At 39.5% G+C, this 15,241-nt stretch overlaps 1 protein-coding gene across 14 annotated transcripts in view; it reads right to left on the bottom strand.

Moving 5' to 3' along the window:
- The window catches only part of hspg2 (heparan sulfate proteoglycan 2), a 529,465-nt gene that overhangs the window by 312,248 nt on the left and 201,976 nt on the right, over positions 1-15,241 (bottom strand). For all 14 annotated transcript variants that reach the window (XM_072586792.1, XM_072586797.1, XM_072586801.1 and 11 more), the window contains 3 exons: positions 13,645-13,754; positions 10,488-10,546; positions 2,216-2,376 (listed from right to left, as the gene is read on the bottom strand). In XM_072586792.1, the coding sequence (XP_072442893.1) occupies positions 2,216-2,376; positions 10,488-10,546; positions 13,645-13,754 (330 nt within the window). The remainder of the gene's footprint in view (positions 1-2,215; positions 2,377-10,487; positions 10,547-13,644; positions 13,755-15,241) is intronic.

The raw sequence follows: 15,241 nt of genomic DNA, 5'->3' as shown, positions 1-15,241 counted from the left end.
GTCAGGTCATGAAGAATTGCCAAATGAATGTGTGCATCACAAGGCACAATGTAAAATTCTTAGAGATTTTAAAAATATTGCACAAGCATAGGCGGAATACGCTACTGTGTCCAGATTGAAAAAGACTCAATTTATCCAGGCTAAATTCAAATTCCACTATACTTGCTAATGCAGCTGCTCTGCAGGAAAACATTCAATCCCAGAATGGCAATTAGCAGTAAGAGAACATTTTCTACAATAGATGTAACTGTCATGAGTACAGTTCCTCCATTTAGAACCAAAAGTTCACAATCAGCCAACTCAAGGATCTGTTCTTGTATTCCCATCTCAGCTGGCAGAGGGAAGTAGCGAATGAAATTTGGAGCACAAGGTGGAGCCAAAACATATGTAGCTTGTTCCCACTAGGACAAGAAAATCATACTGAACTAACTTAACCAAAGACTTTGGTAATTTGATATCTAGCAAGATGTTCTGCAACTCCAACGATTCACATGCACAAATTTTCTGTGCTTAGGTATCACATTTCTGACAGTGCAACTGTGGCTAGACTTCAGAAAGTCTTGCTTTGTTTTTGGGGCACCCTCGGATCATGAAAGGGGCTTTAGAAGTACAATTTTGTTCATTGTCATTGCTGGCTTACTGACTAGTACCTATAGCACGTAACTCTGCATCTCAGCAGTATGGCAGAAATCATCAATCAGCTCCATTGCAGACTGTTGAGAGATCTTTTAGTTAAGGAATTGAACTGGAGCAGGAGATTGCACATCCCTCTGGACTGGGGTTACTAGCAATCTCAGTTTACTATTTTTGAAAAGGATATAAACATTAATCCCCTCATGAATGAGAACCCATGCATGCTAAATGTATGGAAAATCAAATTCAAAATTAAATGTTGCACAAATTAAGCAATGAGAGCCCAGGGAGGGGAACTCTCCAATTATCTGCAACTTTCTGAAGCTTTACATTTATGCCAATGGGATATATAGCACTCTACATTGTGAGCTTCAGTGACAGGGTAAAATATACAGGACATTGTTAGCCCTGAACAATGTGCACTGACAACCAAACATGTTACAGTGAGAAGATGTATTAGACTGTCATGTTTTGGAATAGTGTCTTTAAGGCAAAAACAAGGGGGTCGTGAGACCTATACTGAAGTCTGCTCAGCAACGGATCTGGGTGATGGAACTGTTAAGGTTTCAAAGAAGGCCTCCTGTTTTATTAAGAAGAAGCAAATCAGTCACAAAAAAAAACTGTGATGCCAGAAACTAAATGTAGGTCTCGAAATCCCAGGGAAAGTGTGAAAAATATCAGGGTATAAAGGTGGTGTGCTTTAAACTGTCCTTTTCATTTTCCAGGATAGGACAGGGCTAGGACTTAAAGAATAGCTAATCAGAATTTCTACCTGAATACAAGACTCATGTGTTTCATGTAGCCAAAGGAGGGAACAGAGAACGTCATTGTAGAAATCAGGTTGCAGGCATTCCTAAAATATCACTGAATATCAGAACGGAAAAGGCTAACCTGTCAGGGTTCAGGAAGGGATAGAAGAAAAATATAAAATACAAATATAAGCAACAAGGTGGAATAGTTTAAAATCTAGAAATGCAGGTGAAAGTTGATGTTCAGTTTGGAAAGGTCAAAATTGTGGTGAGAAGATTTGCCTAGCTTTAGCGAGATGGAGAAGAGTCCAGGAAAACATGCACCAGGAAATCTCCCAGGCTAGGACAGGCAAATATTGGAAGTAAACCTTTGGGAGCTAAGAATCATTTTGACTGATGATAGGAGAATGGAATGTCTATTTAAAGTTTACTTAAACTTGATAGCTCTTTTAATGGTTACTTTATAAGTTTTGACTGTAGTTTAAAGGATAAGTTGCTTACAAAAATAATTCAATCAATTATGCTTTTAGCCTGTTGGTCACAGTAAACATTTTAAAATGGTGAACCTTATTGTGTTATAATTAAGCTATAAACTGAACGTTCCAGTGCTTATGTCAATCTCAAATGAGGATTTAACAAGTGTTACACACTAAAATCATAATATTCTAGTTCAAGTCCATCGATCCATGCGAGATCTGTACTGGTACGAACAACAAAAATGAACAGTTGTCAATCATAACTGAACACCCAGATTTCTAGTTCAATACTGGTGCATTTTTTTTAAAATTACTTGCTTGGACACACTGATTAATCTAGGAATGAATGATAAATACCTTCTCCTAAATGTCGGAATTTGAAGCCTTCAACTGATGTTTCATAAGGCCCGATTGATCCACTCCTCACGACTGAGTAAACCACTTCTTGTATCTCCTCATCATTGCTGTTTCCATCGGATCCCACATCCAGCTCGACAATCACATTTTGGTCCTGTTGTCTGGGAAGAACAATAGAAACAATTCTGAATAACATGCCTTACTATTCAGCCTAGACTGAGCATCCTCGGGAAGTGGGAAGTGGCATTGCACAGGATCATAGAATCCCTATAGTGAGGCAAGAGGCCATTTGGCCCATTGAGTCTACACTGACCATCCAGACCCACTTCCACCCTATCCCTGTAACCCCTCAATTACCACAGATGATCCACCCAGCCTGCACAACCTTGGACACTAGAGAGTAATTTAACATGACCAATCCACCTAACCTGCACATCTTTGGCCTGTTGGAAGAAACCAGGGTACTCAGTGGAAACCCAAGCAGACACGGGGGGATCGTACAAACTCCATACAGTCAGTCACCTGTGAATGGAATCAAACCCAGATTCTGATGCTGTGAGGCAGAAAATGCAGAAGTAGCAAACTGAAGATAAAGAAACAAAACAGGAGTACTGATCCACACCAGCAACCAGCCAATCTACAGGAAACAATTGTTAGTTATCTATTCCTATTTTTCAGAACTCTTTGTACATAAAAAAAAGTTCTAACTAACTGAATGCATCATGCAACAATGCTGCCAGCCATGACATTTTGATACTATATTAGCCAAGTAAACTTCATCTTCCTGACATTTTAAAATTAATATTAGTTTATTCATCATTGTAAATAACTACAGTGACTCATTCTTACAAAATGTAGGAACACAAGTCAGCCATTCAACCTCTCAAGTCTATTCTGGTGTTCACTAAGATCGCAACTGATCAGTGTCTTCACTGCATCTTGCTTTGTTCAATTAATCCTTCGGCTAGGAAAAATCTACTGATACACTGAAATTAAGCCAGATTTTCGAGCGAGAGAGATTTCCAAATTTGCTGATACAAGGACAAGGGAACATAGTTACAAAGATTTAAAGGTTTTGAGCAAGAAATGCAAGGGAAAGTCAGAAAGGACTTATTTTCTTCTTACACAAGTGATCCTGGGTGAAAGTCTGGAATCATTCACTTTCACAAGTGAAAGTCTGGAATCATTGCCTATTAGGGCGGTGGATGCAAATACAGTGAAGGTATTAAAAGGATTTAGATTGGTACTTAAGGGAAATAAACCTTGAGGACACCAGGGACAGCAGACAGGGTAGGACTCTCGGGATTGCTCGACAGAAAACCTGGATGGAGCCAAATGATCAAATAGGCCTGCTTTTCTTTTATTCAATCTTGGCTGCATCAGCACTTATTGCCCATCCCTAGCTGCCCTTAAACGGAACTGTTTGATAACCCTTTCACACAGCAGTTAGGAGTTAACCACTACTGTGGGTCTGGAGTGACATTTAGGTCAGATCAGGTAGGGATGACAGATTTCACTCACCTGAAGGACATTAATGAACTAAATGTGTATGTACAACAATTGACAATTGTTGCATGGTTACTGTTAGACTAACTTTATAACTCCAGCTGCTCTGGTGGGAATCAAACTCACATCCCCAGAACATAGTCTGGAGACAATGTTCTAAGTATTCAGATCAGCCATGACCTTGTTGAATGGTGGAGCTGGCTTCAATGGCCAAATGGCATACTCTTGCTCCTTATTTGTATGTTGCTAAGAGATGAAAGCAAGTGTGTTGGCAATTCTGATTAACTGGAATGAAGTCTGAAGACAAGTCCAGTGGTATTATCACTATGCACCACCTTCTTTAGAATATTACTGATTATGTAAAGAGCTGCCACCCAACCTCAATCCTGACTGGCCTGTCTCAGATTTTACAGTTACGTAATTTACTTTCTTTACCAGTGGCTATAGTTTCTCCCTTTCTAAACCCTCAAAACTCTCATCAAATCATTACTAAAATCTCTGTACACAAGGCAAAACAAGTCTAATTTATGTAATCTGTCATTTTAGTCTAACACCACGGCTGAGCATGGTTTTGGTACAGTTACAGCAAAACTTCCCCTTTATATGCTAGCCCTCCAGATATCAGGGTGAACATTTGGTTGGCCACCGTCATTAGCTTTTGTACCTTGCTGCTACCTTTTAGTGACCTCACATTTGAAAGTATGAACTACGGGCAGAAGAAGGCTATTCAACCCCTTAAATCTATTCTCTCATTCAATAAAATCTGATTATCGATCCGACTATAGCCTCAAATCCATATTCCCACCAACCCATGATACCCTTTAACACCCCTCTAGTCAAGAATCTCTCTATCTCTGCTTTAAAAATACTCAATGACTCTGGCTCCACCACTTTCTGGGGAAGAAAATACCACAGGCTGATGACCAATGAAAAAATTCTTCTCTTCTCCATCTTAAGTGGAAGACCTGTTTGATCCTTCACTATTCCTAACTTTTCACAATTTAAAAGTGAGTACTGACTGCTATCAGCGATAAAGTTCAAATATGGTTATTGTGTTGTGAAACACTGAGGCTCCATTATCCCCATTTCTGGTGACCTCTTACTTTCAAATAGTGATCCTGATTCACATCCATTATTCATCTATAAAGCGTTCATTATTCCCATGAGTCAAAAGGCTGGTCAACTCAACTGGTCTAGTTTTTTTTTGAAACCAGCATACAAACAAGAAGTGAATTTGAGGAGATTGACAGGTTTATAATTAGGGGGTTAAAGGGTTATGGGGAGTGGATAGGAAAGTGAGGTTTGAGGCACTGATGAGAGAAGCTGTGATACTATCAAATGGCAGAACTAAACAGCCAGTTCCTACTTCTAGGTCTTGTCCTTCTTATCCTTTCCACGTACACCCTGTGGATCTTACATGTTTGACACTTCAAGAGTGGCCTTTCAGGTCGGCACCGGTGTGCAACTAGCATCAACTGCACTCATCTCCATCAAAACTCAGGGACATAAAGGGAGAAAAAGGCTAAAATGTGAAAGGCCATGACAGCAATCCATCGTCTGTCAGGCTTTTAAAAAGGACGGTGTCAATTTAATTTGAAATTGGGGCAGCACTGAAACAGAGTGCAGTGGACAACCAGGCGCTAATCTTGTGGCAAGAATAGGGCATTGATTCAACACCTGACCGAATCAACTTTTAAAATGCAACGCTGCTGTGGGAAAATGTTCAGCAGACATTATTGGATAGTCAAGAGGAATTGGGTTTGGTCACCTTGAAGCAGAAACTGTTAAGGGGGATTTACATTTTTGATAGAGCAACCGAGGGGAAGCTACCACCAGCTTCACTGGAAGGTGAGTAGCCACAGGATGCAGAATTAGGGGACTTGACAAAAGAAACAGAAGACTTGAGAATTTTATTACAATGGTGAAATTTTATGATTTGGAATGCTACTCAAAAGGATAATGGAAGCACATTTAATAGTAACTTTTTTTTCCTTATCCATTCATAGGATATGGGCATCACTGGCTGGGTCAGCATTTATTGGCCGTTCCTATGTGCCCAGAAGGCAGTTAAGAATCAATCACATTGTTGACAGTCTGGAATCAAACAGAGGCCAAAACAGGTAAAAACAGCAGGTTCCTTCCCTAAGAACGTTGGTGAACCAGCTGAGTGTTTCCAACCATCGACAGTGGCATTATGCCTCTAACTTTCAAAAGGGAATTAGGTAAACAAAAATAAAAAATTTGCAGGATGTAAGGAAAGAACAGAGAATTGAGACTAACTACAAAGTTACTTCAAGAGGGTATAATAGTTCACATGGCGTCCTGTCATGTCATGAGAGGCTATAATTCCATTAGACAAGGGAGAGATCAGATAGCAATGTCAGTTTCAGTTAAAGTGTAAACGGTTACCCTTCAGAGAAAATTAAGCAATTTGCTTATGTCATAAAATAAACACACGCTGCTATTAAACAAGTTTTTCATAAAGTAAAACCTGACCATGATAAAGCAAGGTAGCCTAAACTATGGCAGCTGGATGATTTATTTTTAGAACTGAAGGTTGCAGAAAAGTAAATTGGTTGGATAATACAATAGTAGGTGGTCTGATCAAAATAACCCCAAGAAGTTTCCACATTTTAACAAGGAAACAGGATATCAAACAATTTTTTTTAGATGTTCCAAGTCAGTTAGTGCAAAACTCAGGAAATAGAAGGCATCTGTTGCATGGAGTTCAGATAACAAGCCAATTCTGTAAAGAACTCAATACAATTCAACAAATATGGATGAGTCTGATCAGGAACTGCATACACAGCAAGGTGGCCAGATTAGAGGGTACTGCACAAATGTAGATTTTCCAATTAATACATTAGATTTACATTTTTGGAGAATGGAGACCATAGGGCATCAGAAGATCCTCACATATTGCTACCATGATCAGCAACTTCAGCTGAAGAAAATCTGACCAATACAAATCAAGAGACCAGGAGGCCCATGTTCAAGTCTCACTGGTGTGCAATAACATCTCTGAACAGGTTGATTAGAAAAGATCTAGGTCAGGAGGTACAGCATGCGAGAAAGGTGACTCAAGGGAAGACTGACCGAAGAGGAAGGAAAAAAACGTGAGACCAAAGCTGGGGTCTAGTCAATTCTGTCTCCACAACGTTTTTACATTTATCAGACAGCTTTGTCCTTGAAGGCATTTTTAAGAGTTACTTTATTTCTGGTGACATTGGTTTTAGATGCATTTGAAGATATTTGGGGTATGTTAAATAAATCATTCTTGAAGAGGGTTCTAATTTTATGGAAATTCAAGAAAATTTAAAATAATTGTAAGCAATTGTAATGGCTGAGGTAGGGCTAACTTGAAATATTCCATGGTCTAGAAAAAAACATTCATGTCATTTTTGAGAGTGAACATCAGATGCAGGAATAGACAACACTCTAGAAAAATGTTCAGCAACAGACTTCTCTCACACACTCTTAGGGAAACCTGAACAATATTTATTATAACATGTGTCATGGTAGGGGAAAAACATAGGCTATAAATATTCAACTTTCACTATCTTAATATATGAGATCTCATGGAGTAAATGGTTTTTAAAAACGAAGGAACATGGGCTAGGATAGTTTGCAATAAACAACAGACTAGACATAGAGGCAAGTTCAGGAAACCAACGTAGAATAAACAAAATGGTAATATCAGTTCAGATGACTGAATTAAATGTCCTTATATGAAATCAACTAAGTCAGGAATCAAGAAATTCATCTCCTATTTTTAACTTGCACTTTGGAGAAAAAGCTGCACATATTACTATGAAAGCTTGGAAAAACAATGAAACCAGACTCTGGAATACATAAATGAACCATACTTCAGTAGCTGCATGGCAGAGCAGCTGACAGATAGAAATAAAATGGGCTGCTAATATGAAGCTCTGAAGAATCTCTCTCATTTTTTAATTTTCTTTCTCAGCATCTTGAAATCAGTAAAAGAAATCAGACAAAGATCCTTTCACCAAGAACACGGATTCTGCAAATCTTACCTATTGTTCAGGATGCAAGATGTCAACTAAGCGGTCATGGTCTCAGATTCAAGTATAGAAATGCAAGAACTTTTAAAACTGCTTATTCTTTATTTCCTGATAGGACCTTCTTCATTTTTTATACCATGTACCTATGTTTGATGTCACATTGAACTAACTTCCTTGGGGGTCAGTTATGTGTAAAATTCCTCTGTGTCATTCAAGAAAGCTTTATAATTAGCACCTTCAAATTGATCTAGTAAACTATGCTTGAACTGAAGTGTGATTTAACTGCATGCTAAAATTAAATATATTTATTAGTTAGCCGTGGGGTTAAAAAGCACCCCTCCTCAACTGGTCGTAACACAAGCAAAGTCTCTACACATCTTGCTTGTGAAAAAAGCCAGCATGTGCATTTGATCCAAAGTAAAGAGTAAACATTATTTTGACTTTGGTCTTAAATAAAGAAAACCAACCAAGCACCCTCATTCCACGAAAGAAAAAAAAATGTTAGTTGTTCAGGTACTCTGGACATTTGCAGCCTTGTAAATAGTAAACATCAAAAAGAATTTGCCACTTTTTTCAAGCTGGAACCTCCAGAAGTAAATTCTTGAGGCTAAATAGAACCCGGTTCAGTCTGTCCAATAACTGAAGGAGGTGGTTGGCTGGAATGAAGCTCTATGAGTTTGAGTCCATCCTGTACCTCTTCAAATGATGTTTCGTCAACTTCAGGCAGGAGTGAGGGAGGGTGGACCAAGGCAAGCTAATCCAGTCATCATCAATGGTCACAAATCTACACAGATTGTCATGTGGAATGGGAATCCCAGTCAATGTTCTCTACACCAACTCAGAGGCATAGAGGCTATTTAACATCAACCACTTGATCATGAAGTAGAGATAGTGTTAGGGATACCATGGATCACAAAAGCTACACTACAAATAGCCTCATGAGTTAGCAAGGAAGCGGAGCTGAACAAATATGACTTACTGAATATAGTTTTAACAATGTTCTGTGCATTCTGGCAAGGTTGGATTTTAAAATCAGAATTCTCACCAAATAAAGAGCTAATATCAAAAGATCAAGAAAGGCAACCTTTGAAAATGTAAGCACTCATTTACTACTGGAAGTAAAGTTTAAAGCTTTTCTCTGAAATGTAGTAAGAAGCCAAAATATCTGACAAGGTTCAGCAAGTCAGATTGAATAATACTGATTGTAACTTGAGAAGAGCGTAGGAGTGGGTCATCTGTGGGAGCAAAAAGCATCTTTTTTTCCGAAAGAACATTTTGCAGTTTTGTAGCGTGGGGAGTGATGACTGATGAAATTGGAATGCTGTGGGTCAATGGGATATTTATCTGACTTCTTCTAACTACATGACTGAAATGACCATTTGTTACAATTACTCATGACAACAGTCTGCAGCTGGAACAATTCTGCAGGCAACTTCAACCTCATTGATCCCCAGAGGAATCAGCAATTACGATTCACAGCTTTTAATCACAGTCTTTGTGTTTCATTGTTCTGTTATCAACTAAAATCGATTAAGTCTAAGTGAAAAAAACATCTTTTTCCAGCTGTGGATATTTTGTAGCATTAGCAGGAGCATGGTTAACTGGTAAAATCATCGCACACACATGCCAGGGCTTACAATGAACTCTCATATTTATTTTACTCCACTATGAAAGCCCAGAAGTTATTCATGTCATTGACAATAGTTACCAGGGCTATCATTATGAAAAGAAACCCACCCTTAATTTTATTTGGGAACTTTTAAACTTAGGGAACCGAACTTGATATTGACAGAGTAAGTTAATCATCTCCAGAGTCAAGTCCCTGCTGTGGCCCACTAGGAGATTACTTTGATCAGAAAACCTCACGAGCTCCTCTTATAAATATCTCTGTGACTGGTACAGATCATGTACCACTGTATGAGGAATTAACAATCTTTGACAATGGTATTAATTCAGAAGACAGAGCTTCAAGGGACAGACAAGCAAAGGTTTACGTCACATACAAATAATTCTGAAATAATGAAGTACTAGAAGTCTTCAAGAACGAAAGGGAAAGAAGGCGAAGACCAATGTATTAATAATTACAATATTACCTGTACCAAATCAAGACTGAAACATACCTTCCCCTCAACTGCTGAGCAAGCCTTTGTAGCTAATGATAGATAGAGTCATACAGTACAGAAACTGACCCTTTCAGTCCAATTCATCCATGCTGACCAAGTTTTGCACACTAAGCTAACTTCACTGCCTGTGTCTGGCCCATACCAAACTTCATCCCTGAAATAAATTGTCTCTGTCACTTAGCTGAGTTGTATGTCTGGCACTAGCATTCCGGATGCCATTTAACACCTCCCACCCCATCCCATCCCCCCCCACCACCACCGGGTCCGGGAAGATCAGATTTAACCTTCTTCCCATTAGCAACGCTACTGGAGCTATCCCTGTAGTTGAATGAAGGATGGTCCTATAACCAAACAGGAATTGGGACAGTTTGGTATCTAGCAAAGCTGTAGGCGGTTTCTTTAAGCCAGCCTTCAAATCTTGGACTGATCTTTCTGCCAGACCATTGGATGATGGATGGTATGGAGCAGTCCTTATCTGTCAAATACCATTCAACTTTAGGAAATACTCAGATGTCAAGATTAATCTGTAAAATTAATTCTTCTGTTTCGCTTTGTTCAAAAGTGGATTAAAAGAAGATCATTTGACATCAGTTGAGACAGTGATGAAGGAACACTTACTTGATCCATACCACAGTGACTGATTGGTCTCCTGGGATCCGATAAAATTCAGACTCAAGCTGAAAAGAAAAATACATTTATTGAAGAGTTTGAATCAGTTGAGGAGAGGAGGCTTTAAAGCTTCTGAAAGAATGTTTGCTTCAAATTTTTTGTTTGTAAATAGACCGTTCATGGTTCAACCAAACACAGCCCATCTCAAGTATTAGCATGTCTTTCAATCAATGTGGCTCTGGAAAAGCACAGCCAGTCAGACAGCATCTGAGGAGCAGGAGAGTCGACTTTTTGGGCACAAACCCTTCATCAGGATTATGCCCGAAACATCGACTCTCCTGCTCCTCTGATGCCGCATGATCTGCTGTGCTTTTCCAGCACCACACGCTTTGACTCTGATCTCCAACATCTGCAGTCCTCACACTTTCTCCTAAGTCTTTCAATCAGCATGTTGGCTGCAGCTTAACATCTTCCATTCTTTTGGGGCAGGGCCCCTATTCAAGACGGCAAAGAGGATCAAAGGAGTCAGGTAAAGACTTTGCTGATATTGACTTGTTCACCGTGCGTTGTCTTACAGTGTTGGGAATGCTAAGCAAGCAGCTAAACGTAATAACCAATTGATAGTTCATCAATGAACCTCACCGGGGTAATCTCATCAGCAGCAGTACACTGCCAGAAAACAATGTTTGAACTCAACTATTTGGTTTTTGAGGTACTTTTCTTTTTGTCTTGCAAGGTAATAATTGCAAGGATAATTAAGACTTTATGACCTACAAATTAGTTGCTTATGTTGCCTCATAAACTATCAACTTGTTACTGTACATTTATTGACATACTTAGATGAAGCACTTTTAGAATAGGCTAAGAGGTTATAGTGATTTCAGATGGTGTAATGTTGTAGGAATGGTCGAGGAAGTTTATGTGTGCATATCTATTACTGGAGAGTTTTACATTGCTCCCTGCAATGTGTTGTCCATCAAACTAAAATTGATGTCTTCACTGAGACTGCAGTAGTGAAACAGAAGATGAACTTTGTGGGTTAAATAAACAATGAAGTAATGACAAACATACACAAGTTATGAGATACAGGTTAGTCCAGATTGACCAGTTTGCACTTTGAGGGGTCAAGAGAGGTAACTACATTGGCCGCAGGAAGTTTGAAGTCGGAAAGAGAACAGAACCAACCAGAGCTCCAATTCTCGACTGCTATTCCCTGAACCAGTCGGGCATCAGAGACAGCAGGGTTAGGAAGTACCTCCTGATGAGTAGCCCCGCTCACTTTAAACTTGCATTTCAGAATTGGCCAGTTGGGATACAGAACAGTATCCAGGATGAGTAGTGTAGTTAACCAATAAGACAACACTAATTTATGATTAGATTAGATTACTTACAGTGTGGAAACAGGCCCTTTGGCCCAACAAGTCCACACTGACCTTCCAAAGAGCAACCAACCCAGACCTATTCCCCTGCATCTACCCCTTCACCTAACACTCCGGGCAATTTAGCATGGCCAATTCACCTAACCTGCACATTTTTGGACTGTGGGAGGAAACCGGAGCACCCAGCGGAAAGCCACAAAGACACAGGTAGAATGTGTAAACTCCACACAGACAATTGCCTGAAGCTGGAATTGAACCTGGGTCTCTGGCGCTGTGAGGCAACAGTGCTAACCACTGTGCCACCGTGCCGCCCAAGTCTTTTGACTTGGGTCAATGCTGTACAGCAGTGATGATTAGTGTCACTCTGCACAGCAAATAGAAATGAAACGGAGGAGAAATAAGGAATAGACAGATTTAATATCATCTATTTACAGAAAGAAACAAAGTCAAAATAACCCTCTACTGGCTCCCTCATGACTTTGCATTCTTGATTCTTTGCTTTTTCCATAACGGCCTGACTATGAGGGGTTAAAATTAACTATAGGAAAAAACTTCAGAGATATGCAATAAAACAAAAGACACATTTAGACAGGATGACTGCATCAAACAATGTTCTCATGAACTGTTCAGTAGCATAAAAATTATCTACTACATATTTATAAACTGAAACTACTTTAAATCCAGTGGCAAAAGTTGAATAATTGATTGAACTACACAGAATCAATAGCACAGAAACAGCCCATTCAGACCAAACCCTCTTTGTCATTGTTAACATCCCACACAAGGCTGCTCCCATTCTATCAACATCCTATCTCCTGCTCTTTTACTCCTTCAGTATTCATCAGTTTCCTTTACATGTTTCTACGCATTCACTTTGAACATTTCAAGTGCTAACAAGCTACTGTACTCTGGGGAAAACAGTTATGAATTTCCTATTATCTTCATGAGCGACAATCTTACATTCATAGTCCAGATTTTGATCTCCCCCAGAAATGAAAACATCTTCTCCATGCCAATCTATCCAACTCAGCTCACAATTTCAAAGACAATGTAGTGAGCTGTGCTGTGGTTTTCTCCTTTCAGAGGAATCCAGCCTGCTCAGACCTCACCAGGTATTCATATGGAAGACATCTTTATGTGAAACTCTTGCAAGTTAACTGAACAGAAACATAGAATGGCATAGCACCAAAGAGGCCATTTAGCCCCTGCTGTTTATCCGAGCTCTCCAAAGGAACAGTTTGACTTGTAGCACTCCAATAACAATCTAATTCCCTCTTGGCAAAAGTGAGGACTGCAGATGCTGGAAACCAGAGGTAAATTCCCTCTTGACCATTTCGCTTGTATCTGCCTCCACCACACTTTCAGGTAGTGTCATCTAGATCCTAACTACTTGCTCTGTGAAAACTTTAGTCATACGCCATCATTGCTTCTTTTGCCAATTATTTTATATCTCTACCCCTTCATTCTCAATCCTTCCACCAGCAGGAACCTACCCCTTCCCACTTTAACCTACTCTTTCTCGACCCTTGACGATTTTGAATAGCTCTATCAAATCTCTCTTGTACCTACACTTCTCCAAGGAAAATAGTTCCAACTTCTCCAATTTAAATCCATAACTGAAGTTCTTCATCCTTGGAACCATTCTTTTGATTTTGTTTTTACACTTTCACCAATGCTTTCACATCCTTGCTAAAGCACGATGCCCAGAAGTTGAACCGGTGTTTTACTCAGATTAAATGTCCTTCCTGACAGTTATAAGACAAATGTTGCAAGGCAATAGCACTTACTGTGTCGATGATTCCTTCTGATACTTCTCTGAATGTTTCAGAATCAAAGTCTTCCAACTGTGGACTGTACTCAATAGAAGTAGTGAAGTTCACCAGCACACGATAGTATACTGAAAATGAATAGAGAAATAATTGCAAAGCATTAAATTGGGGCTTTTGTTTCTCTTATTTTAAAACAATTACATCACATGATTGACCAAAAATTATCACAGATTTAGTTTCACCTTCCTCCTCATTGATCCCAACCCACACAACTGAAATCATCCTAGCCAATTTTCAATGTCCTAGTTGGAATACAGGATTACCTCGAAAATTATCCCAATGTAACTTTGACCCAAGCCACATTCCAGCACAGACAACAACTCAAATTTTCAACCAACCAGTAAGATTGCGCATCTTTACTAGCTCAAATAGAATTCAGCACAAAATATAAAAAGAGGAAACTGCACAACAGTCGTACCACAGTGCAGAAGGACTTGAACTGAAGCAAACTGGTCGCACAGAATAAATATTTCAACCCTTCAACATCCGAGAACTTGACATATATATCACTCAAAATAAAAATGAAGAATTTTGCAGCATGACAGCAGTGTGTAATCAGTGACCGATAAACACATCGATACTGTAGCAATGGATATGATAAGATGTTGATGTCTCTCTGGCATCATCTGTCGAGTTCAAGAGCCTGCAGAGGAAGGGTGGAGTAGTCTGCAATAATGAGGGATGCACTGATGGAGAACAGGAATACGTACAACAAAGTAAATCGAAGGATTTGTTCTTCCTACCTGGATCAGCTCGCACTCAGAGAGAAGGGGAATCCACTAAAGGTAACAAGCTATCAGAGAGGTGAAGGAAGGCAACTCTCCATTGTGCAGAATAGACATCTGAGCCACAAGTCTCATGACAACACAAAAACAATCACCTCAACCCAAGACTATTCAAGATTTTATATCTTGTGCTGTTTGCAACAGCATGACATTCCAAAATAATCCAAATAATACAAAAAAGTTAGCTGTGAAGAGGAACATATGCATTAACTAACAGAATGCTGGAGAAACTCAGCAGGTATGGCAGTCTGTTGGAGAGAGAGAAACGGAGTTAACATTTTGAGTCTGGTTCAACTCTTGCTCAGAACTCTATTACCCAGCTGTATTCACCACCCTAATATATAGAAATGTGACAGTCAGTATGCACAGTGAGGTCCTATCAAATGCCCAGATCATGTTTTCAGTCGTGTCAGTTGAGGGATCAATACTGACAAAAACACCAAAAGACCTTGCTCTGCTTTTGCTCACAATAATGTCATGGGATCAAGTGTGTCTCCCTGAGGGATATATCTCAGTTTGACATCTCATCTGACGGTCAATGTTGCACTCCAACAACAATGCATGGGAATTTATTTTTTGGAATGCCTGCAGTGTGGAAACAGGCACTTCGGTCCAACAAGTCCACACCGACCCTCCAAAGAGTATTCCACACAAATCTATTCCCTTACATTTGCCCTTGACTAATGCACCTAACCCACATATCCCTCAACACTATGAGCAATTTAGCATGGCCACCTAATCCGCATATTTTTGCATTGTGGGAGGAAACC

The sequence above is a fragment of the Chiloscyllium punctatum genome, chromosome 16, assembly GCF_047496795.1.
Source record: "Chiloscyllium punctatum isolate Juve2018m chromosome 16, sChiPun1.3, whole genome shotgun sequence".
Taxonomy (NCBI): domain Eukaryota; kingdom Metazoa; phylum Chordata; class Chondrichthyes; order Orectolobiformes; family Hemiscylliidae; genus Chiloscyllium; species Chiloscyllium punctatum.
Note: the sequence above shows the minus strand (reverse complement) of the source record. Positions and strands in the feature narration are given on the sequence as shown.